This window comes from Salvelinus alpinus, chromosome 4 (assembly GCF_045679555.1).
Source record: "Salvelinus alpinus chromosome 4, SLU_Salpinus.1, whole genome shotgun sequence".
Lineage (NCBI taxonomy): Eukaryota > Metazoa > Chordata > Actinopteri > Salmoniformes > Salmonidae > Salvelinus > Salvelinus alpinus.
This window is the reverse complement of record NC_092089.1, coordinates 30,684,827-30,710,338: the sequence shown is the minus strand read 5'-3', so window position 1 is coordinate 30,710,338 and position 25,512 is coordinate 30,684,827. Positions and strand designations below refer to the sequence as shown.

Genomic DNA, 25,512 nt, shown 5'->3' with positions numbered 1-25,512 from the left:
AATGGCACCCTATTCCCTACATAGGGAACTACATAAGAAATAGGATGCCATTTCAGATGCAGCCAATGACAGACAAACAGGGCCAATGACCTCTGACCTGGAAGAGCTCTGTAACTTCCTGCCTGTTCAGCTCCAGTCTGGAGAGAGGAAGCTTCTGGCCAGCGGCCTCCTTACATCTCTCCTCTAGCTCAGCTAGGGACAGGGCACTGGGAGAGAGACCAGGGGTAAGTACGGTTTCTCTGTGTATATAGTGCATTCGTAAAGTATTCAAACCACTCAACTTTTTCCACATTTTGTTACGTTTCAGCGTAATTCTAAATTTGATTCAATAGTATTTTCCCCCTCAATCTATACACAATACCCATAATGACAAAGCAAAAACAGGTTTAGACATTTTAGCAAATTTATTTTAAAAAAACACAGAAATATCCCATTTACATGATAGTTCCTCCCAGGGGCTGTTAGAGAACAAATGCATCCTTCCTTCCTTCCTTCCCTCCCTCCCTCCCTCAAAGCAGCTTTTCTGTCTTAAAGGAGTGTCATAAGGTGAGGCTGATGGTTAGTGGGGTAAAACGTAATGACTAGGTTGCTTTGAATAAAAGCATCTGCAAAATGGCAGATATTATATTACAAAGAGCGGGAGATGTCTTACCTGTTCTCCAGGAGGTGGTCACAGTAGAGGCCGGACTCTGACACGCCCTCTCTGCACACATCCACCCCAAACACCCTCTCTAACACCCACCCCACAACACACGCTCCTGTCCTCCACACCACCTGGGGGAGAAAGGGAGAAAATGAAAGAGATGAGCGAGAGGGGATGAGAGAGAAGAGGTCAACCTCTGCCTCTGACTGCTCTACATGTAAGATCTTCTAGATGAATGAGAATGTCCTTAGTAAGTACCTGTTTGCCCTCTGTGGTGTCGAAGCCTAGCAGCTGTAGTTCACAGTCAGCCTCCAGTGGGCGAAGCAGCTCCCACAGCTCTCCATTCACCCTGCACACCAGAGCACCTTTCACACTGCACAGACATGGAGAGTTGGAGGGTTAGAGACAATGTCAATATGTTTGCTTACACCTATCCAATTTCACCAAGTTCCAATCTGAAAGCAAAGAGATTGGACACATAGGTGTCCCAGGGACTGAGAAAGGCCTGTAGGACTCTGCAGGAAGTTACTAAGGCTGCATTTAGACAGGCAGCCCAATTCTGATATTTTTTTTCCACTAATTGGTCTTTTGACCAATCAGACCAGCTCTGAAAACAACCTGATGTGAAAAGATCTGATGAATCAAAGGACCAATTAGTGGAAAAAAATAAGAGAATTGGGCTGCCTGTCTAAACACGGCACGTGTTCTGAGGGATAAACGGTGCTTGAATTGGACAGAAGCTCAATGGAGCAGAGTACCGGCACCTCAACATTTCTGCTGCTTGAGTTCCTGCACCTCTTATAGAATATTAGCTCAAAAGTACTTCAGAGTTCCTTTACCTAAATATAAAACAGTACTAGCACTCAAAATAAGTACCAGCACCTATTGAATTCCAAGTCAAGCACTGGGGATAACCCTTCCCTGACTTTTAGGATTCTGAATAACACATAACACACACGTCTGAGAGGCTAACCGTGCGTTTTGAGCGATGATTGAGGGCGTGGTCACGCCTGTGGTGCCATTCATCGTCCTGCCATCAGCCAATCGGACGCTGAAGGCCTGTTTCGTGGCGCCGCTTGTCCTCTGCTGTCCCTGCCTCTCTCCGAGAGACTCAAAGACCCGCACACGCTCAGACAGAGCAGGGGATGCCTGTATATAAAGGCAGAGGGGAAGAAATGAGGAAACAAGGGAATAGGAAAGAAGAGAGCACAGGGGTCATTATGAACAACAACAATACAGACAAGGGTATCATACTATTACCATGTAATCGTTTTAAATCAAATCTTAGCACAATATGGCATTCATAACCAAACGTATGGTATTATGATCATACATACATTAGTAGTTGCATATTTCAGAGAGAGAGAGAACCCAATAAAATGCTTAATTGAGAACTGTCCCCTCCCACCAAACACCCCTAAAAAAATATATAACCATGTGGTCACACACAAAGACACAAGTGACATCACAGTTTACAGCGCAGTCTTGTTTGGCCGTCAGAACACATTCAGGGCTATTCATAGATCCATCCAATGGTTTGTCAGAGGACACGCCCACGCCTATGTACCTGAGCGGTCATAGGACAATGCTACACCACCGATTTGGAGAAGGCTGGCTACACAACCCAATGATACTGTACTCAGCAGGCCAGTACAGCTACATTTCATAACAGAAAACGGTTTAATAAAGGTTGCACACCTTGCTAAAGGGCCTATGACAGTGAAGCACTGCCCGAACTGACGACCGACAGACGGGAAACCGTAACATCACGGTCACGAGCATCCTTAATCCACCGAAAACTTTTCATAATCATAACATTTCACACTCGTTGTCCCTTACACTGCAAGCGGCCATAATACCGGAAGAATGAAGTAGATGGGGAAGAAAAGTGATTGGCCAGTAAGGGAAGAGGGCGGAAACTTGACGTTGGCAAGTGCGCGCACGTCGGTGAGCTTCAACAATGAAAGCGCGCTCAACGTTCATTTATACACCTCAGTGGCGCCCACTAATCTGTACTTAACATTCGGATAGATCACTTTCAGGTACACGAGAATAACTTCACAGCATGAATCTAAAACCGATTATCCATGAAAAGGACCTGAATCTATTTAACATAGGTATGCTCAATTCCTACATTTTGTCAAATTACGCCCAAGATCAAGAGTGGAGTGTTCAAGAAACCCATCCCAACATGAGTAGATCACTGCATCTGTGCAGCGCATGAAGAGAATTGATCAACGGTGAGGCAACCGGGTTGGTCCCTGTGAGAGCCAGCAAGTAACACACATCCATTCATTGATTGGCCGCATGAAGAGAGAGGAACAGCAGAGAATATTGTAGCTCAGAGCACCGTTATTAGGCTATTACACACACATAGCTCAAAAGTACTCGCCTCTGATGTGGGGCAGAAATTAGGCTACTTTCAACTGACTTCTGGAAGGAATAGTATGAATAGCCTATTTCGTTTACATTGTTTTAATATAAAGTAGCATATAACTAGGATTAGTTTGAGAAGCCTTGCCACTGGCATCTCAATTCGTACATTCAAAACACCAGTAACGAGCGCATGGTGATATAGGGTTTCGTTATTTCTTTCCACATAAGGTATATTGGTTCAAAGCTCATAGTGGTTGTAGACGTCTTTGTGTATAATAGTTAAGACATAACTTGGTCATTTTATTTTACCGATATACACGTAAATATGCTTTCGTTTATCTACATAAATGTAAATAACTTAAGTAAAATATACTTCAAAGAGTTACATAGTGTTGATGTACTAACAAACGTCAATATGATTTGAGAGAAAAGGGGATTTGCAAGTGACGCAGACTGGCTTTTATAAGAAAAAACATTGAAAGAACGCTTGGGGGCGCTAGAGTAATTTAACTGGGGATTTAGGACCACCTGTAAAGTGTCACTGAAAATACACTGAAATGGGTAAGTCCCTGGGTAGAATGCCCTAGAGGGACCTTGGACCTTCTCAAATATTTGAGGGGTGAGGAGATAGGACACAAGCAATCACAGAAAAACAAATTGAGTTAAAGCCCTAGAAATCAGGTTGCTCTAAAATTCACAGGTTACCCCAAATACTGATTCCAAAATCTCATTAGGGGTAAAACTCCAAAATGATATTAGATCAGTGTCTAGGGGCAATGTCCTTCTCATTGGCTACTACCTGAAATATGGACCATTATGAAGCACAATTAAATACTTGTTCACCGTAAATATCTCATACTTGGAACCCCACCACCACACAGATAAGAGACGTGTGTACTCTCATAAGGTGAAACCTATTTATGTTTGTATGAAGAGCATCTCAATGGCTCTCATCGCATCCTTTCCTTCATCTACACTGATCTGAATGAAGGAAACTGGTGAAATAAATACTTTTAGCACGCTTTCACCTATGTGGTAATATTACAATATGATCTCAACTGCCTTTCATTAAATGGGATAGGGGTAATACATTTAAAGTACTGTGCAGTGACTGCACTGAATATTGGGTGGGTGGGTTACAGACTTCAATGCTTTCAATGCCAGACAGTGAAATCAGGGTCAAGGTGCGTCATACATGCAGTGGACTGGTTTGGGAGGAACTATGGATGTGACAGCAAAGACATGTGGACTAGAGCTCTGTGCAAGGATGTGAGCTACACAACCAAGAAAATCAGTGTCAATCGAAAAGGTTGAATGCAGATGGGTATGGTAGATGCTGTTGGATTGAATCACGTGTGTGTGTGTGTGCATAGAAAACAATAAATGGTAACCCACTTCTGGGTTAGGATCTTCAGACTCAATAATATAACTAAACTCACAATGGGTGTAATAGCATGGCAGTGATTACCTCGGTCAACCAGAGGAGGCTGGTGAGGGGAGGACAACTCAATGGATGTAATGGTATAAAACACATGGAAAACCAGGTGTTTGATACCACTCAATTTATTCCGTTCCAGCCATTACTATGAGCCCGTCCTCCCCATCTAAAGTGCCACCAGCCACCACTGGTCTTAGCCGATATGGTCCAGTACTGTCTTCATGTCAGTGCTCTGTGGCCTGTTCCGGTCACCAAATCAACCCCTAGTCTCTACTACACACTTCACGTATATGAAAGGATTAGATAGGTGCAATACGGTAATAGCTGCACCATGCCTCTGATTGGCTTACACGTATGTAATCCTCCCAGATTGACAAGTGCCTAAAAGGTAAGGCCAAGGGGTTGATTATGAATTGAATATTCATAATTGCAGAGGCCATCTTTAAAACAAAAACACATGCAGTAGGACTCCATGGAGTGTGGTTTAAACTGTAAAGTCTTAATATGAAGTAAATGCCTGGCTGTATGTCTAAATTGTGACAGTCATAGGTAAACATAGTAAATCCCTGAACTACAGGACGGCTCAGTGGTAGAGAGAGGAGAGCAGTAGCATCGGAAAGGATTGGACACTCAAAAGATTAATGATAGAACATCATTGATGATCATAAAAGGAATAGCAATGCATCTAAACAAGGAGAACACAACCACCCCCTTCATGACTGAATCATTACATAGTTAATGCATACTACACACACACACACCATTAGATTCCTCAAATCTTAAGCATTTTCACTCAAAAGTTATTCAAACAAACATATTTCAAACTCAAGAGTACATTGAATGACAATATTATTTAAACAAACTGTTCAAAGAAAATGATTACATCTCTGAATCCATCCTGGTGGCTATCTCTGTCTAACTGAGGTATGAGTTAGAAGGGAAGTCATTAGTCTACTGTACAGCAGGGAAACGTGCACAAACCAACCTGCCTGCGTTAATCTGGTCATTAACAGCAGTGACAGAGAGAAGCATCACATCATACAGTCAGAGTGAGAGTAGGATCTGCTCTGTAGCATTGATTCAGAACAGCATCGCTTCCATTCAGAAATGTATAGCAGAACACTATAAACTGATAAACTAACACTGATGGGAAATTTAGAGGAGCATTTACATAGTTTTCCATTATGGTAATGAGTAATGAATGTTTACAGATAATTCACTCATCACTTCTTCATTGGTGTTATTTGGTATTCTACAGTTGTAAATGTACAGCGTCAGAGGAAGGAAAGAAGAGACTAAATCTAGGAAAGGTAGCGAAGGGAAAAGGTCAAAAGTAACAAACAAAAAAAAACTTCTGGACTGGACAGACAGTGCACTGCACATGCATAGGCGAGTATAGATATTTTACACCTGACATGAAGTTACAGCCACAACAAAAATCACAGCAAGAAATCCAAAAACTCAGAACAAATGAGCATTTGGGGGGGAAAAATGACATTGTTTGTACTGTTATAAGTAATGTTTCAGCATTTCAATTCAGCTTTGAATAACTAGACCAAAATAACATCTATCATACAGCAGCAGCCATGACAACTGCTGCGACTGGTCTTACCGGTATCCATGACAGTATCAAAGAAAGTAGTACCCTCCCCTTGGTTGGGTTGAAACTGGATTTTATTAAAGACAATACAGGTAGCGATTGCCTAGTAGAGAGACACAGCGGGTTCATAGTTCAAACTTCTAAAGCACCAGCTTCAACTACTGAGAGTCTCCACAACTCATCATTATCAGTTAAATGCGTCTTTACACTGGACGATTCTTCACTCTCCTCCCCCCTCAGATTGGAGAAATGGAGATGGACAGAATGGTGTTTTGTTCGAGCAATGAGAAGCACGAACATCTCTGCCTTGGTAACTAAAGCTAAGGCTTCTTCACAATGGCGTCAATCACAAGTTAGCGAATAGCGATGACTCTGCTCTTTACACAAACAACTGAGGTTTAATAGTCGCAACACAGCCAACTCATTCAGTCTATACATTTAAAAGCTGAGAAATATACAGAGGGAAGAGAGACTTAAGCATGAAAACCTCTAGGAGAGAAACAAGGTTATTATTTCCAATACGATGCACTGGGAGCACGTTGGGGTTATGGTGGAGAAACTCCACAACAGCACTGATCATAAAGTCAGCACTCATTTGGATAACCAAATCCTATTGAGAAAAATGGTTGTATTTAGGACACACTCTCAGGGAGCAACTTTGTTCCTCAATCAAACCCCCTCCCATCTATCCCTCCATCCAGCCCATCCCATCTATCCCTCACTCTTTCTCTCTGAAAGTGTTTATATCAGTTTATTCACACAATACCGGAGGTAAGTAGAATTTTAGTGAAATAGAATAACCACCTGTTTCTATTTGATCTGTGCTTGTCGTCTTCCTTCTAGTTCACACCTCCATTACTCCCTCACTGCTTTAGTGAGGGGAAGCAGAGAACATTGTCGCTCCTGGGGATTGGAGGAGGGGAGGGGGAGGAAGATTTGGTTTGGTTACCTATTTCATCCATAACACTGTGCATAATTGCTAAGCTGGTACTGTATTGTGGTGAGGTGACGAGCTAGTTTGTGTCAAGGTGCGATCAACTAAATGTAGTAAAACAAATGACTCCACTAGGATTAACATAGTGAGGACAGACTGGGCTCATACCATAAGGGTTCTACACATCTTCTCCCCGTGTCGGGTAGCTAGGTGTGTGGGTTGCTTTTCATTCAGCATGGGTTAACATTTCAATAGCGTGGGGGTAAGAAAGGTCTCTTGGGGGGGTAGAAGGGACCTCCTCGGCCCCTGCCGAATGGAGGGCCAGGACGCTTGGCCCCGCGGAACATGGGTGGATCTCGGTTTAGGTGCGGGTGGACAGGGGGGCCGCGAGGGTGGAGTAGAGGTCTCTGGGGGATGGAGTTGATGGGGGGGCGGGGGTTGGGGGAGGGTAGGCGAAGGAGGGGGGGCGAGGGACGGTGGGGATGGTTGGGGTTGGGGTGTCGGGGCTGGGCAGGCGGGCTAGCTGGAGGGTGCTGGAGCGGAGGAGCTTGGGGGCGAGGAAGCAGGGGGTCGCCTGAGGGAGAGGGAGGGGTGGAGGAGGAGGGAGAGGGGGATGGAGGAGGAAGGTTGATGCCATCCTTGACACGGCCCAATAAGGGAGGCGGGGCACCGGGGGTGCCGGGGCGGTGGAGAGGGGGTGCGTGGCGGGGAGCGAAATGCTCTTTAACTGTGCCGGGACGAGGCATTTTAGGGGGCTCCCCTAACAGAGAGGACATGAGGGGAGTGGGGCCACCTTTACCCCCCCTGGGTCCCCCTCCCATCCCCCCTCGGTCTCCTCCTCCGTCTGGGCGGACCTGGGGAGGGAGGGGCAGTTGGCGGTCAATGGGGACTAGAACCCCGCCTACCATGACTGCCGAGGGGGGAAGGAAGTTGCGCGGGGGTGGAGGGAGCTGGGGCATGGGAGGGGGTGGAGGGCGTGGGATGGGTGGAGGAGGGGAGTTGAAGAAGGGAGGAGGGGGGTGATGGTGGAGGTGTGAGGGGAGGGGACCCTGGGGGTTCTCCCCATGGTAGGGGGGCATCTGAAACTGGGGTGGGGGGCCGTGCGGATGAGGGTGATTAGAATGAGGATGAGGAGGAAGGTGGTGGTGTGAGGTCGGGGGAGGCATGGTGGGTGAAGTCATGTCGTCAGAGCCGCCCTGAGGGGAAGGTGAGGGGGGCTGGGCATCCAGGTACCCTTCCTCATCGTACCACATCCCTCCGCCTGGCCTCCCCCCTTCTCCTCCACCACCGCGACGCAGCCCTTGGCCAATCACGCGTATACTTTCCACCGTCTGGATGCGCTCTCCGGTTGGCTGGCGGTTTGAGAAGCCCCCTAGTGATTGGAAAGGTGCTGCCTCTGTGCAAGGCGACACCAGAGTCTCGATACGGTGGTACTGCCCCCCCTCCCCGTCAGATGAGCCCCCACCATCCTCTCCTCCCCTCTTTCCCTTTTCATCCCTCGTTCCACTCATTCCTCCCTCCTCTGACCCGCTGCTGGTCTTGTGAGAACCTATGGACGCTCTCCTCTCTCCTTCGACTGATCTGTTGTTCCCGTGACTCTTCCCGTGACTGTTCTGTCCATCCTTCTTGACCTTGCTGCTTCCCAGTGATGAAGAGCTAATCTTCCTCTTCGAATCTTCCTCCTTCAGCTTGGCGGCCTTCTTCCCCGCTCCGTAGCCTTGGAAACGAGAAGAGGAAGAGAGGAAGTCCACGTCGCTGCTGCTTCCTGTTGGGGTGATGACGGCGTCCCAAGGGTCACTGCGGTAGGCTGTGGGTGAAAGATCATGACCTATGGATGAGCCTAAGCTCTTGGGGTCACTGTTGAGGCCAAGGGGGTCGGAGGAGACACCCCCTGGTGTGTCCATGATTTCGTCCTGGGTGGGGGTGCCCCCGCTCTCATCCCTGACGGGGGTCCCGTCTACCCCATCTCCCCCCAGCAGAGGGCTCCCATCCCCCAGGCCCAGACTGAACCCTGGGTTCCCCTGGAGGAAACGGTTGATCTTAGACTCTAGGCTGGGAGGAGACACAGAGCGGCTAGGGAGAGAGGGAGGAGGAGGAGGAGGGGAAGCCTCTCGGTTTTTCTCCCAATCCCTGGCTCCTCTGCTCCTCTCAGGTGTGTCTCGTTTGAGACTGTTGGTCAGGGGGGGTTTGGTGTTGCTCGGAGTGGTGGGTGTGGGGGGGCCCTTGGCTGCTGAGGAGTCTGGGGAGGCATGGGAGGAGGGGGCAGAGGAGGAGGAGCTACCAGACCTCAGCAGAGAGGACAGACCTGAGGAGAGAGAAGAGAAGATGGAGAGAAACAAAGATATGGGGAGGGAGAGAGAGAGAAAGTGGGGTGGGTGGAGATAATTACACCAGCAGATACACAAGTTACTCAACATAAAAAGTGCCCCACAAAACAATTCCAACAGAAGCCTTGCATATCCCATCTCAAAGTCTGTCTATAAATCTGCCTGTCTGGTTTACTATTTTATGTGTGTCTCACTCTGTGTGTGGGTCTTTGACAGGGCGTTGAGGATGCCTTCAGGGGTGACGTTCACTCTGGACAGGATGCTGGCCAGGGCTGGGCTAGGAGGGGTGGGGCCAACTGGGGTTTTGGAGGAAGATGATTGGCCAGAGGGGGTGGTGGGAGTTCCAGGGGAGGGGCGAGACACAGGGCTGGCTGCTGAGAGAGACAGAGACACACAGAGAGAAAGAGAGAACAATCTTATGCAAACATGTTATAACATTTCTGTACCAGTGTGTCACATAATCCATATATTAACTTAAATCCATACACACACACACCTGTGTTCTTCATGGCTGATGTGATACTGCTCAGTATGGAGCTGATCTTGCCTAGGTCCACGTTGGCCAGGTTCATTCCCAGAGGAGCGGTTGGACCACTAGGACCACTCACACCCGTGCTCGTAGGGGTGCTGGGGGTCACTGGCGTGGGGGTAGACGAGGCTGCCTTTTTGAGAGGGGATTCGGTGGAGGTTCGAATGAGTGTGACAGGGGCGGGTTTCGCTGCGGTCTTGGAGCTGGTCACCTTGGAAACGGTGGCTGATGACGACTGCTTCTCAGCTGATGGAAACACAAGTGGTTAAAGTGTGTATTTTGACAAGGGGTTAACGTGTTTATTTTGACAAGGTTTAGTCTCATTGAGAATTCCCTACTGCCATCTCACCTGTGTTGGCTATCTCCATGTCCTCCTCAGACAGATCCATGTCCTCCACATCTCTGTTGTCCCCCTCTCTCACAACCCCCACATCCCTCTCGTCCATGGCACTCCCATCCAGGTCCGGGTCAAAGCCCAGCCTACCCCCTCGGCCTCCTCCCAGCCCCAGGAAGGGGGAGTCAGAGCCGGTGGGTGAGGGAGCGTCCTCAGAGGGGGAGGGGATGGGAGAGTCCTCGGGACCGGGAAGGGAGGACTTGAGGGCATCCAGTTTACGTTTGAGGTTGACCACGCGGTTGGCAAAGGTTTTGTAGGCCTTGAAATTTAGAACAATAGAATTAGATGTATTAGATTTTGATTCGATTATTTATTTGATAGATGACGATCAGATTGATTGCCTGAATGATTGGTTGATACTCACGCTGGCCACGATCTTGACTTCCTTGTATTGCATCTCATAGAAGACGTCTGCGTTTCCCAGAGCCTCCAGCAGAGGGGGCCCAACAGGCATCTGGTTCTCCAGGAAACTGACAAACTCCTGCAGCTTCTGACTGCCCTCTTCAAAGTCCTTGGCAAACTTGTTCCCTCCGGCCTTGTCTGGGGTAGAGATGGATGGAGAACAAGAGTAAAATAAGTAATTTAAACAAGAGTACACAGAAGCCAGCCGCACCAATATGTCGGAGATAACACTGCAAAGCCACAAGGAGTCGCTAGAGCGCGATGGGACAAGGATATCCCGGCCGGCCAAACCCTCCCCGAACCCAGACGACGCTGGGCCAATTGTGCACCGCCTCATGGGTCTCCCGGTCGCGGCCGGCTGCGACACAACCCGGGATCGAACCCGGATCTGTAGTGACGCCTCTATCACTGATCAGTGTCTTAGACCGCCGCACCACTCAGGAGGGCTACTCTGATTGTAAAGCAAAGCAATGTGTTTAATATTAGGAAATTTGAGAAATAAATATAGGAGGCCTAGACTATAGAAAGCTGATGGGATTCTCCTCTTTTTATTAGAGGCCATCAGAACTCTGTTTTCTCACGCAATTGAATAGCATAGCCTATAGAAATGCTGTGCAACATGGGCTTATAGGAACATGTACTTTATTCTATGCATCAACCAGCTATGAGCTGACTCTTGCTACACTACGGGTGATCCTATTCCCCTCAAACTCTAAACGCCAGGGCTCTCATGAAGTGTTCCATTTGATTTTCCATTGCATTGATGTCGGAGTGATTTGAGGGTCAATAGAGCGCTGAGTACCAGGCCATTAGCACATTTGGTAGGGTACTAATGACTATAGGGGACATCAGAGCGCAGTTTTGGAGACGCCTAGTAACTGTGATTCAAGGGTCACATGGAATTTGACTGCAGTCATGACTCGTGACTGCCGGTGTGGCGGTAATACGGTCACCGTAACAGCCCTAGGCATGAACCCTGGCCTTAACCCTGTTTTGACCACTGACCTTTGAGTCTCTTGAGGGCCTCCGTGCTGCAGACGTCCACTCTGAGAGCTGTCAGCTGGGTCTCCCTCAGCTCCTCCTCCTCCACCACCCGTTTGAAGCCCGCCAGCTGCTCGATGAACGACTGGGGCTGGAGAGAGAGGGGGAAGGAAAGAGGGAGGGCGTGGGGAAGGAGGGAAAGAGTATTATTGTGTGCATCTCCATCGAGGGCCAATCATCAGTTGAAACAATAAAGCATCATCCCCGCCACTGTTTGGGTAATAAGCTGAGGGATAGGGCTGAAGAAATGTAACCACTCAAATTCATAGACAGAGCTATGGATACAAGGACTGACCATCCATGATATCAACATTATCGTTTTAGGCTACATTATGTTTGGAGGCTATATAGTGTTCGTTTACATTTGTTGTTTACAAATATTGGAGTAAAACAAGCTTATATTTGGGGTTCTGATGGGGTGTGACAGTTGAACTAAGCTCATGAGGCATTTATAAAAGTTATATTCTTCAAGAATCAAATGGGCACAAATCATTAATTTATCAAAACCAAAAATGGATGTAGCAACTGCAGATTACCCCTTTAAAAGGGTAAAAGCAATTTAGCAGAGGACAGAAAAAAATACACTTACTATGAAATCAGCCACAATCTTGGACTTCAGGGCAGCTTTGGGGTTGACTGGGGCTACAGGACAAAACCACAACACAACACACTGACCTGTTGACTCATACAGACTCAGAGGTTACAGAAATAGAGAGAGATGGCAAAAGGAAAAAACGGTGACAGAGGAGAGAAAGAAATAGGAGACTAACCTGGCGGAGGAGGCTTCTCTTTCTCCCTCTCTCTCTCCTTCTTGGCCAGGTTGGCTTTGAGCTGGGTGATGAGTTCCTCAGGATAGACGTTCCTCTCCTCCCAGATAGTGAAGATCCGCTCCACTGACTTACGCACCTTCGGGTCTCTGGCAAGACAACAGGTCAAAGGGCAAGAGGTTAGAAGGGCACAGATTCAGTCAGCAAGAGATTGGTGGTCAATTTCATCATACATGGGCTAATCCTAACTTCCACCTAAATCAGATGTTCACTTTGTCTCCCCATTTACAATTAAAACGTGCCTCAAATGGAAGTTAGGATATGCCTCACAATATTCATATAATCCAGCGCAGTTCACTCACTTGACCATTAGTGCAGCGTTGGGGAGCACCTCAGCGAAGGCTGAGCGGTAGACGATGGCGTTCTTTCTCTTGCAGTTCTGGATTACATCATTGGCTAGATAGAACAGATTCAGACGGTGGTTGGTGTCCGCTGATGGAGAGAAGGAGGAGAGGAAGACAGGGAAGAAGAATAGGTGGGAGGAGGAAGAGGGTTAGTGGGTCCTCAGAAGCCTGATGTTTAACCACATCAAAAACCTTGACCAGCCTAAGCGTAGACCTAAACCTAGTCCCGTGGATGACCTACCTAAACCTATACCCCCCAGTGGATGACCTGCCTAAACATAGAACCCACAGTGGATGACCTGCCTAAGCCTAGACCCCCCTCGCCCAGTGCAAGACCAGCCTAAACCTAGACCGCCCAGTGGATGACCAGCCTAAACCTAGACCGCCCAGTGGATGACCAGCCTAAACCTAGACGCCCAGTGGATGACCAGCCTAAACCTAGACCGCCCAGTGGATGACCAGCCTAAACCTAGACCGCCCAGTGGATGACCAGCCTAAACCTAGACCACCCTAGCCCAGTGGATGACCAGCCTAAACCTAGACCACGCTAGCCCAGTGGATGACCAGCCTAAACCTAGACCACGCTAGCCCAGTGGATGACCAGCCTAAACCTAGACCACGCTAGCCCAGTGGATGACCAGCCTAAACCTAGACCACGCTAGCCCAGTGGATGACCAGCATAAACCTAGACCACCGTAGCCCAGTGGATGACCAGCCTAAACCTAGACCACCGTAGCCCAGTGGATGACCAGCCTAAACCTAGACCACCGTAGCCCAGTGGATGACCAGCCTAAACCTAGACCACCCTAGCCCAGTGGATGACCAGCCTAAACCTAGACCACCCTAGCCCAGTGGATGACCAGCCTAAACCTAGACCACCCTAGCCCAGTGGATGACCAGCCTAAACCTAGACCACCCTAGCCCAGTGGATGACCAGCCTAAACCTAGACCACCCTAGCCCAGTGGATGACCAGCCTAAACCTAGACCACCCTAGCACAGTGGATGACCAGCCTAAACCTAGACCGCCCTAGCCCAGTGGATGACCAGCCTAAACCTAGACCGCCCAATGGATGACCAGCCTAAACCTAGACCACGCTAGCACAGTGGATGACCAGCCAAAACCTAGACCACCCTAGCACAGTGGATGACCAGCCTAAACCTAGACCGCCCTAGCCCAGTGGATGACCAGCCTAAACCTAGACCGCCCAATGGATGACCAGCCTAAACCTAGACCACCCTCGCCCAGTGGATGACCAGCATAAACCTAGACTGCCCTGTGGAAGACCTATTAGCTCATGCATGCATTTGCTAATCAATTCTGGAAATTAGAGGTTGACCGATTATGATTTTTCAACGCCGATACCGATTAAATCGGCCGATTTTTAAAATGTATTTGTAATAATGACAATTACAACAATACTGAATGAACACTTATTTTAACTTAATATAATACATCAATAAAAATCAATTTAGCCTCAAATAAATAATGAAACATGTTCAATTTGGTTTAAATAATGCAAAAACAAAGTGTTGGAGAAGAAAGTAAAAGTACAATATGTGCCATGTAAGAAAGCTAACGTTTAAGTTCATTGCTCAGAACATGAGAACATATGAAAGCTGGTGGTTCCTTTTAACATGAGTCTTCAATATTCCCTGGTAAGAAGTTTTAGGTTGTAGTTATTATAGCAATTATAGGACTATTTCTCTCTATACGATTTGTATTTCATATACCTTTGACTATTGGATGTTCTTATAGGCACTTTAGTATTGCTAGTGTAACAGTATAGCTTCCATCCCTCTCCTCGCCCCTACCTGGGCTCGAACCAGGAACACATCGACAACTGCCACCCTCGAAGCAGCGTTACCCATGCAGAGCAAAGGGAACAACTACTCCAAGTCTCAGAGCGAGTGACGTTTGAAACGCTATTAGCGCGCACCCCGCTAACTAGCTAGCCATTTCACATTGGTTACACCAGCCTAATCTCGGGGGTTGATAGGCTTGAATTCATAAACAGCAGAGCTGCTGGCAAAACGCACGAAAGTGCTGTTTGAATGAATGCTTACGAGTCTGCTGGTGCCCACCATCGCTCAGTCAGACTGCGCTATCAAATCATAGACTTAATTATAACACACAGAAATACGAGCCGTAGGTCATTAATATGGTCAAATCCGGAAACTATCATCTCGAAAAACAAAACATTTATTCTTTCAGTGAAATACGGAACCATTCCGTATTTTATCTAACGGGTGGCATCCATAAGTCTAAATATTGCTGTTACATTGCACAACCTTCAATGTTATGTCATAATTACGTAAAATTCTGGCAAATTAGTTCGCAATGAGCCAGGCGGCCCAAACTGTTGCATATACCCTGACTCTGCGTGCAATGAACGCAAGAGAACTGACACAATTTCACCTGGTTAATATTGCCTACTAACCTGGATTTCTTTTAGCTAAATATGCAGGTTAAAAAATATATACTTCTGTGTATTGATTTTAAGAAAGGCATTGATGTTTATGGTTAGGTACACGTTGGAGCAACGACAGTCCTTTTTCGCGAATGCGCACTGCATCGATTAAATGCCATGCAGGACACGCTAGATAAACTAGTAATATCATCAACCATGTGTAGTTATAACTAGTGATTATGATTGATTGATTGTTTTTTATAAGATAAGTTTACTGCTAGCTAGCAACTTACCTTGGCTTCTTACTGCATTCGCGTAACAGGCGGACTCCTCGTGAGGCAGGTGGTTAGAGCATTGGACTAGTTAACCGCAAGGTTGCAAGATTGAATCCCTGAGTTGACAAGGTAAAAATCTGTCGTTCTGCCCCTGAACAAGGCAGTTAACCCACCGTTCCTAGGCCGTCATTGAAAATAAGAATGTGTTCTTAACTGACTTGCCTAGTTAAATAAAGGTGTAAAAAATATATATATAAAAAAAATAGACTAAGTCAGCATCCAAAATTACCAATTTCTGATTGTCATATAAACTTGAAATCGACCCGAATTAAATCGGCCATTCCGATTAATCGGTCGACCTCTACTGGAAATATAGCAAAACCAACCAGTGTCGATGGGAAACTTCACTGAAATGACAAATAATGCAGTGCTTTTACTAAGTGACAGTCAGATGTCATGACAAGCTGATATTCACTTTTCTATCTAAAGCATAATTAACGCACAGACAAAACGTCATTACTGCAGCGCACACTTTTTTCAACTGACAACTTCTCCAACTGAAGCTCTGTGTTACAGGCAAGGATAAGACGTGGAAACCAAATAGGCTTGTCATGCAGGTAAATGAAGTCCAACATAAATTAAGCCTGGTGGTTGGGGGGGAAAAACACAGCTTGAATGGCAATATAAAGGCTCTTACATCTCCCTCCCTGAATATATGAAGATCCAGTTGAACATGTTCAAAGATGCAGCATGCAACACGGTAGTCACAATGTCAATAATAATGTTCAGCACCGCCACCTATTCATTCATGACACATTGTTTTCAGACAGATGAACAGAGCAGACAGCGTTGTCACACTCTGACACAAGACAATGTTCATGACATTCATGTAATTAAAAAAATGTAAATGACTCAAAGCTGGAGAATGTCATACATTCAAAAGCCTGCACACCCAGAGTTAAGGTATTTCAAAGTGATCAGCTGATGGAGTAGGGAAAACGGACACAAATCAAACACAGATCAGGTTCTGATCCAGACAAGACTAGAAACGGTATGTACGAGTCCCACAATATCAATTAGGGTCATTGAAGCCATATTGATAAACTGAAAGTGATATTAGCCTACGCCCTACAGCCTCAGCATCTTGTGCAGGACAGCTGTGATGACTAGTGTAAATCAACTACGTAGGTAGTAAACCAACCTTAGTAAATGGTAACAAAATAAACAGAGATACATTACCACTTTGTAACATAAAATAACAATGCAAAAGCCTTTCATACATCACAGTTGAGTCCAAGTGGGGAACGGTTGGCAAGTCAAAGGAGAGAGAAACGCCCCCCGACTCCCCATGGGAAGATGCATTCAGGGAGGACGAGTTGGAAAGTATACAACCAGGGGAGGAAGAGATGAAGACTGAGCACAGAACAGAAAACAACAAGCTCTATGCTGTCTACAGTACGCAAACCAAACAGCATGGGCTCCCGAGTGGCGCAGCGGTCTAAGGCACTGCATCTCAGTGCAAGAGGTGTCACTACTGTCCCTGGTTCGAATCCAGGCTGTATCACATCCGGTCGTGATTGGGAGTCCCATAGGGCAGCACACAATTGGCCCAGCGTGGTCCGGGTTTGGCCGGGGTAGGCAGTCATTGTAAATAAGGATGTGTTCTGAACTGACTTGCCCAGCACTGTGGATTGAATCGAGCCCCAAGATATCCAATGAATGTAACAATGAGTTCTAATTCATATCCTAAGTTCATTACATGAAACAGCTCTTCTTCGAAAAGATCCTGGAGTCAAAAAATAGAACTTGCTGAAGTCTAGGCCTAACTAAGTCTGAGTGGTGGGGAAGGGGAAATTTGCCCAAAATATCAAAATATCAAATAAACAATCTCTTTCAATAGCAACAGGTCCCAGCTTCCTTCCCTGGCCTAAGCTATATTGTAAAGATCCTTGCAAATCTTCGGTTGAGAATATGGACTAGGAATGATTATGGACTAGGACATGTGATTGGGTGTAGATGTGGGGCCTTGAATGGAACACACAGGAGTGTGTGACTGAGCATCACTGTTCTACTACAGCTGACACTGATTCATTTCAACAGACAAACAGACACACTCAGGGCCACCCGCTCTCCGGTCAAACTATCCACGTCTGGGGGTTTAAAGTTACATATCAGGATATTCTTTTTGATGATATTTCTTACCGTTTTGGCAATGTTGCAATATTATTTTGGGCTAGTTGGCTGCACCTGCAACAAAACTCCAGTATTTTTCCATAGCTTATTCTCAATCATTTTAAATAGGGAACCAATTGTTTTCAGCACTTATTTCCATGACTGATCAAAACTTTCTCATGGCCCTCTAGTGCCTCTGCAGCGGACATATGCTGAGCAATATGTTTGGAACTTCAAATCGCAATACACATAGTATCAGCACCAAAGTATGGCGATAATATGGTATTGTGAGGTCCCTGGCAATTTCCAACCCTCGCAGTCTGCTTGGCCAGGCAGACTGCGATGCCACGTAAACCATCAGATAGCAATCATGGGCAAATGATGCATGTCAAGTGGCATTACAACAGCATTAGGCTTAGCGTACCTCTAAGAGGCACAGCCCAGTTTGCAGAAATTGGTTCCCGAAACATTTTCTGTTCCGTGACCAACATAAAAGCTTTTCAGTACCACCACCAGGGGGACCAGTGGTTCCTCCTGACCCAACACAGAAATCACTGACCTAGTACAAGCCAGCCAGGACCAGATATTTTGGGTACTTAATTAGCACGCTTTAAGCCTTCCAAACCAAATTGTGATGAACTCAAGTTGTAGTGGTAAAATATGTACCACTATCTGCACCAGCTCAGGTACAGTAGGATTAATTTTGCAAGTGGAAAAAAGGTATTTGTTCAGAAACGGAACATCACATAAGTGTTTATTGTTTACAATAGTAGGGGCCTATGTGTTTTCTCAATCTCATAGCAGAAACACATGACCGATATTAACCAACAGATAGTTATTTCCAGCTGGTCAGGCAACACATTACAACAGTATTTTCTCTGGAATACTGCATTGGAGGGAGACCCAATAACATATGTTAAAATGATTTGAACTATTTGACCATGCATATAGCGTATGCATGTCCATATGATCAGGTATGCTATTAGCATTAAGCATTATCACCTGTAGCCCAACTGATGCAGCATAGTGGCTAGAAATAAATAGGCTGAAGCATGGGGTTGACTATCTGCATTTACCCTATTGGGCTAATCATTAGCTAGATCCCAAATGTAATCTTTTAACTAGTTAGCATCATATTAGTGAAATGTATGTCCCAAAAAACTTGCATAAATAGTGAATATAATGTAGCCCTGCCTACCTGTTAGGGTAACTTAGGGTATTTCGCCACCCGGGGTAACGCAACCCCCCTGCCTCTACTTCATGTCCCCCCCAACACTTTCCCTGGTTGCCACTGCTCTTGCTCAACTAAAAATGGCATCCGTTTCAGCACCATTTCTTTTGTCACCCCCCAAAAACAAGTGAGGTAGGGTGGTGTTTCACCCCAAGGTACCTTACAATTGACTGTGTTACATTTAGCCCCACTCTCCCCTATACAGTCACAGCAAATTACAGTGATAATGTGCTTAACCATGATGCTGCTAAAACCTCTGTGGTGCAGTTCGCACATATTCAGGAGTTAAGAAATAAATAAAGTAGGAATGGAAAGCTGGCAACATCCTCTTTTTAACAAAGGCCATTAAAACGGCTTTTCCCTGCGATTGCAAGAATTGTTGTGCATCCGTTTGTCAGAACGCAGGTTTCCCTCCCTATAGCACTCATAACATGAATGAATCTCAAGAGGGAAATAGATTAACTATTCTACTATGCGGTTATCTGATTTGTCTAGTCATTACATTTTGTTTGCAGGGAAAAAGTAAATCAAAGTGTGCCTCGACAGAAATATTTCTGTTTCATATTTTTGCGGCGTGGCGGCAATGATCTTGCCGTGGCACAGCGCCACAGTTAAATGAGTGCAGCGGAAACACTGCATTACAACACAACCCTAGGAGCTGAACTGTTAACACGGCCATCCAACATTCCGTCAAAATTAAAACATTTGAGTTGAAAGTTTAACCTTGACAACAAAGCCTACAACTCACCAAGTTTATCTTTGGTTGACTGAGTTCAAAAGCTAGTTTGAATGTTTCAGAACATCATACACAATGCACAGCACTATAGACAACAGATATACATGTGGTTGAGCCAATGACAGGGACAGAGCGAGATGGGAACACATGCAACCTTGCAAATGTTAAGTCTACTGCAGTGCAATTCATTTTAAATTAACGAAAACTGCGCAGGGCAATGAAAGCATTGAAAACCAGCTAAACCTTTATAGCTGGAGGCAAGGAAATTGGGCAACATCAGTTTCCATAAACAACAAAACACTGGCATATCTATATCCATAGCATATCACACCATGCACTTCATAAAATAACCCCTCAAAAACACAATGACTGACATAGTCAAAGTTTAGGTCGAGGCCTACTCTAGCTAGCTAAGAATTAACCCCAGTGTTTGACAAACAGACAGCTATGCCAAACACTGGAGTTAAGATCTTAGCTAGGCCTACCCAGGGGCATTGCGAGGTGCCACCCCTGAAATATGATTGGCCACCCTTAGTGTCCTGCCATTCTCATTGGGTCAGAGCGCTGTCAATCTGGCTCACATTGGAGAGAAAGGACAGTGGGTTTCTTCTGGCGGGAAGGCTGTTTGATTGGCTGGCTGGCTTTTTTGGGACTACGGAGAGCCCAGCATGACTTCTCTCTTAGTTGAGTTGATGAAAGCAGTGCAGAGGTGGAAAATCGCTAGGTAACTGCTGTTTGACTTGACAGCAAACTAAACTAGTTTCCCTGTGTATAGCCAGTAGAGGTCGACCGATTAATCGGAATGGCCGATTAATTAAGGCCGAGTTCAAGTTTTCATAACAATCGGTAAATCGGTATTTTTGGACACATTTTTTTTTACACCTTTATTTAACTAGGCAAGTCAGTTAAGAACACATTCGTATTATCAATGACGGCCTAAGAACGGTGGGTTAACTGCCTTGTTCAGGGGCAGAACGACAGATTTTTACCTTGTCAGCTCGGGGATTAGTTTTTGCAATCTTCCGGTTACTAGTCCAACGCTCTAACCACCTGCCTTACATTGCACTCCACGAGGAGCATGCGTGGCAGGCTGACTACCTGTTACGCGAGGGCAGCAAGAAGCCAAGGTAAGTTGCTAGCTAGCATTAAACTTATCTTATAAAAAACAATCAATCTTAACATAATCACTAGTTAACTAAACATGGTTGATGATATTACTAGTTTATCTAGCGTGTCCTGCGTTGCATATGATCGATGCGGTGCCTGTTAATTTCTCATCGAATCACAGCCTACTTCGACAAACGGGTGATGATTTAACAAGCGCATTTGCGAAAAAAGCACTGTCCTTGCACCAATGTACCTAACCATAAACATCAATGCCTTTCTTTAAAATCAATACACAAGTATATATTTTTAAACCTGCATATTTAGTTAATATTGCCTGCTAACATGAATTTCTTATAATTAGGGAAATTGTGTCACTTCTCTTGCGTTCCGTGCAAGCAGTCAGGGTATATGCATCTGTCTCCGCACCACGTGCTCTCACCACTGGTGTCCCCCAGGGCTCTGTTCTAGGCCCTCTCCTATTCTCGCTATACACCAAGTCACTTGGCTCTGTCATATCCTCACATGGTCTCTCCTATCATTGCTATGCAGACGACACACAATTAATCTTCTCCTTTCCCCCTTCTGATAACCAGGTGGCGAATCGCATCTCTGCATGTCTGGCAGACATATCAGTGTGGATGACGGATCACCACCTCAAGCTGAACCTCGGCAAGACGGAGCTGCTCTTCCTCCCGGGGAAGGACTGCCCGTTCCATGATCTCGCCATCACGGTTGACAACTCCATTGTGTCCTCCTCCCAGAGTGCTAAGAACCTTGGCGTGATCCTGGACAACACCCTGTCGTTCTCAACTAACATCAAGGCGGTGACCCGTTCCTGTAGGTTCATGCTCTACAACATTCGCAGAGTACGACCCTGCCTCACGCAGGAAGCGGCGCAGGTCCTAATCCAGGCACTTGTCATCTCCCGTCTGGATTACTGCAACTCGCTGTTGGCTGGGCTCCCTGCCTGTGCCATTAAACCCCTACAACTCATCCAGAACGCCGCAGCCCGTCTGGTGTTCAACCTTCCCAAGTTCTCTCACGTCACCCCGCTCCTCCGCTCTCTCCACTGGCTTCCAGTTGAAGCTCGCATCCGCTACAAGACCATGGTGCTTGCCTACGGAGCTGTGAGGGGAACGGCACCTCCGTACCTTCAGGCTCTGATCAGGCCCTACACCCAAACAAGGGCACTGCGTTCATCCACCTCTGGCCTGCTCGCCTCCCTACCTCTGAGGAAGTACAGTTCCCGCTCAGCCCAGTCAAAACTGTTCGCTGCTCTGGCACCCCAATGGTGGAACAAACTCCCTCACGACGCCAGGTCAGCGGAGTCAATCACCACCTTCCGGAGACACCTGAAACCCCACCTCTTTAAGGAATACCTAGGATAGGATAAAGTAATCCTTCTAACCCCCCCCCCCCCCCCTTAAAAGAGTTAGATGCACTATTGTAAAGTGGTTGTTCCACTGGATATCATAAGGTGAATGCACCAATTTGTAAGTCGCTCTGGATAAGAGCGTCTGCTAAATGACTTAAATGTAAATGTAAATATGCAGCAGTTTGGGCCGCCTGGCTCATTGCGAACTGTGTGAAGTCCATTTATTCCTAACAAAGGCCGTAATTAATTTGCCAGAATTGTACAGAATTATGACATAACATTCAAGTTGTACAATGTAACAGCAATATTTAGACTTAGGGATGCCACCCGTTAGATAAAATACAGAACGGTTCCGTATTTCACTGAAAGAATAAACGTTTTGTTTTTGAAATGATAGTTTCCGGATTCTACCATTTTAATGACCAAAGGCTCGTATTTGTGTGTGTTATGTTATAATTAAGTCTATGATTTGATAGAGCAGTCTGACTGAGCGATGGTAGGCAGCAGCAGGCTCATAAGCATTCATTCAAACAACACTTTTGTGCGTTTGCCAGCAGCTATTGCGCTGTTTATGACTTCAAGCCTATCAACTCCCGAGATTAGGCTGGTGTAACCGATGTGAAATGGCTAGCTAGTTAGCGGGGTGCACGCTAATAGCGTTTCAAACGTCACTCGCTCTGAGACTTGGAGTAGTTGTTCTCCTTGCTCTGCATGGGTAATGCTGCTTCGAGGGTGGCTGTTGTCGATGTGCTCCTGGTTCGAGCCCAGGTAGGGGCGAGGAGAGGGACGGAAGCTATACTGTTACACTAGCAATACTAAAGTGCCTATAAGAACATCCAATAGTCAAAGGTATATGAAATACAAATCGTATAGAGAAATAGTCCTATAATTGCTATAATAACTACAACCTAAAACTTCTTACCTGGGAATATTGAAGACTCATGTTAAAAGGAACCACCAGCTTTCATATGTTCTGAGCAAGGAACTTTAGCTTTTTTTACATGGCACATATTGCACTTTTACTTTCTGCTCCAACACTTTGTTTTTGCATTATTTAAACCAAATTGAATAGGTTTCATTATTTATTTGAGGCTAAATGTATTTTATTGATGTATTATATTAAGTTAAAATAAGTGTTCATTCAGTATTGTTGTAATTGTCATTATTACAAATTTAAAAAATAGGCCGATTAATCAGTATCAGCTTTTTTTGGTCCTCCAATAATCGATATCGGCGTTGAAAAATGATGATCTGTCGACCTCTAATAGCCAGTGTAGCTGTTTATTGCTGTAGGCTATGGCATGTTTGTTCTAGAATGTTATGCATGTCCCTTATTGACTGAGGTGAATGAAGCTACAGCAGCCAAAGTGATAATAGATGGAGGTATTTTTGTCATTCCCCAAATAGCATTTTAGAGCTTTTAAATTGTATAGAAACATACATCTTAAACTTTAAAAATGTCTTGGATGGGAGAGTTACCACTGGACATGGTGGTAGTATCTAACTTGAATACGGATCAATATGGATCACTTCAAATGTATTTATTTTAATACATTTGGGCAGATACAAATTAACAGTTGAAACAGCAGAGGTGGCAACAAGTCTCAGAGTGGTAGGGCACATCTTTTCCACTGGGCCTGGAGTTCTTCCTGATCTGGTAACCTAACCAGGTAAAACACCAGACCTTATGACCGTGATTAATCAGTTGTACTCCTGACCCTGAGGAGGATGAAAACCCTGTTAGACTGCAGCAACCTTGTACTTGTTCATATGAATTATGTTTTAAAACACAGACGGAGACCACTATGATTGGACAATAGAACTCCGGGCTGAGGTTGCTTTATACAGGTTTGTATCATGTAGACCTACGCAACTGTAGACCGGTAATAAAAAAACGAACTCTTATCACATACAGCATACCAGATCGCTAATGTTTAGGTGTAGGATGCTGCAACATTCATGTAAAGAGTTTTTAATTGTGTCTGTCGGGGCTGATGTGTTATCACATTTGCTAAATAAATAGACCTATGCAGGAAAGCTCTGAGTGCTTTGGTAGATGTGCCTTGTGCCCGGCCTGTGATCTCCCTAATCTGATTGGTCAAGACACACACAGAACATGCAGTGTTCCGACGTGCAGGACAGCAACTGTGTGCGAGTTAACGAATCATGAGGAAAATATGCCCCCCCCCACACAAAAAAAATGTTAACCCATTTTGTCCCTCTTTTGAATTATTTCGTCGATATTTTGTATTAAACTAAACCAGCTAGCCACCCGTTTGCCGTCGGGTCTGAAACAGTTATGCAATACAATGCGTCGTATTTTAAGCCAATGTAACGCTTTTTGTTAAACAATTTGCTAATTTCCCATGGCCCATGGTGTTGGCCCCATCTTTGCCACCCCAACAACCATACAATCGACCCTGGGCCTAACCCAGATTTCTTCCTAAAGGCCGGTTTTTCAGCCCACTTGTTTACCCAGCAACATGTATCACCTGCGCTCTGTCAACACTACCCCCATTTTAACTCTAGTTCAAACACATTTGATAGTTTGGCTAGCTAGCTAATTACCTGGATCCTCTATCCTCTGCAGTTCTGCAAAAACATAGCGCGTGCGATGCGCACAAAACAGGTGCAATGTCGAACCATATGTGCAGACAGGTCAGGTTCGAGCGAACTAAATTGATCACACGTCGCTAGCTAACGTTAATATACATAACGATATGCTGAACTGCAGCTACTGGTAGGTACTAACTACCTTACTATAACTAGTTAGTTACATTAGCGTGCAATGCAGCTAACTATAAGTACAAAGCACAAGTTTTATTACCCATCTTATTTTAGCTATGCATGAACTTTATGGAGTCAACATTTTTCGGTAACACATTAGGAACATCATTGATTAGTTAACGTGTGTATAGTAGCAGGGAAAGCTAGCTAACGAATGACAAGCTAACGTTAGCTACTCACATTTCTTGAGCCACTTCATCCAGTACCGAACGATAAGGCTGTGATACTTTTTATTTTCAATGCACCAGGTCGACAGTCCCTGTATAGACTCCATAGTGTTGGATACTCCTTGGAATCTGCGGTCCAGGGTAGCCTCCAAAGCGCCGCGGCCACCATGGCCGCTAACAGCTCCAGAACCCGCCGCCATTTTTCCAGTTCTCTCTGATACTGCAGACACGGACACCGCAATGAGTCATGAAGGTAGCAAAAGTGTGACAGACAGGCGAAAGGAGACACGCCCCCTACAGATCTAGGGTCAGATTCGGAAGACTGACCTAATAACAGTTGGAGGGCCAGGCAACTTCAACAGTTTGACCAATATTTACAAACCGAAAGGGGCCTGCCT

At 45.7% G+C, this 25,512-nt stretch overlaps 2 protein-coding genes across 8 annotated transcripts in view; both read right to left on the bottom strand.

Annotated features, from left to right (window-relative positions):
* Window positions 1-7,176, bottom strand: part of tars2 (threonyl-tRNA synthetase 2, mitochondrial) — a 23,063-nt gene extending 15,887 nt beyond the window's left edge. Inside the window, exons 1-5 of one of the 4 annotated variants that reach the window (XM_071394973.1) lie at window positions 6,862-7,176; window positions 1,602-1,792; window positions 902-1,016; window positions 653-774; window positions 98-206 (exon numbers count right to left, since the gene is read on the bottom strand). In XM_071394973.1, the coding sequence (XP_071251074.1) occupies window positions 98-206; window positions 653-774; window positions 902-1,016; window positions 1,602-1,669 (414 nt within the window). In that variant the 5' untranslated portion in view covers window positions 1,670-1,792; window positions 6,862-7,176. Of the gene's footprint in view, window positions 1-97; window positions 207-652; window positions 775-901; window positions 1,017-1,601; window positions 1,793-2,341; window positions 2,528-6,861 lie in introns of those variants that run through there. The other 3 variants (XM_071394974.1, XM_071394970.1, XM_071394972.1) reach the window with 3 other exon arrangements.
* On the bottom strand, window positions 5,096-25,512 carry rprd2b (regulation of nuclear pre-mRNA domain containing 2b). 4 transcript variants are annotated; one of them, XR_011674373.1, is made up of 11 exons: window positions 25,128-25,505; window positions 12,814-12,943; window positions 12,455-12,600; window positions 12,274-12,326; window positions 11,649-11,775; window positions 10,606-10,781; window positions 10,197-10,500; window positions 9,815-10,093; window positions 9,513-9,692; window positions 7,160-9,296; window positions 5,096-6,960 (listed from the first exon to the last, which is right to left on the bottom strand). XR_011674373.1 is itself a non-coding variant. In XM_071394959.1 (10 exons), the coding sequence occupies exons 1-10, from the start codon at window positions 25,312-25,314 to the stop codon at window positions 7,240-7,242; spliced, it is 3,636 nt and encodes a 1,211-aa protein (XP_071251060.1). In that variant the 5' UTR covers window positions 25,315-25,506; the 3' UTR covers window positions 5,096-7,239. The 4 variants fall into 4 exon arrangements, 3 of the variants coding, with proteins under 3 accessions (XP_071251060.1, XP_071251059.1, XP_071251061.1); XM_071394959.1 differs by having other exon boundaries at window positions 5,096-9,296; window positions 9,513-9,689; window positions 25,128-25,506; XM_071394958.1 differs by having other exon boundaries at window positions 5,096-9,296.

Coding starts and splice junctions, on each gene's coding strand:
- rprd2b (XM_071394958.1), bottom strand. CDS start 25,314: ATGGCGGCGGGTTCTGGAGCTGTTAGCGGCCATGGTGGCCGCGGCGCT. Junction 12,601..12,813: donor AACGCTGCACTAATGGTCAA/GTGAGTGAACTG, acceptor TTGTCTTGCCAG/AGACCCGAAGGTGCGTAAGT. Junction 10,501..10,605: donor AAGTCAAGATCGTGGCCAGC/GTGAGTATCAAC, acceptor CTAAATTTCAAG/GCCTACAAAACCTTTGCCAA.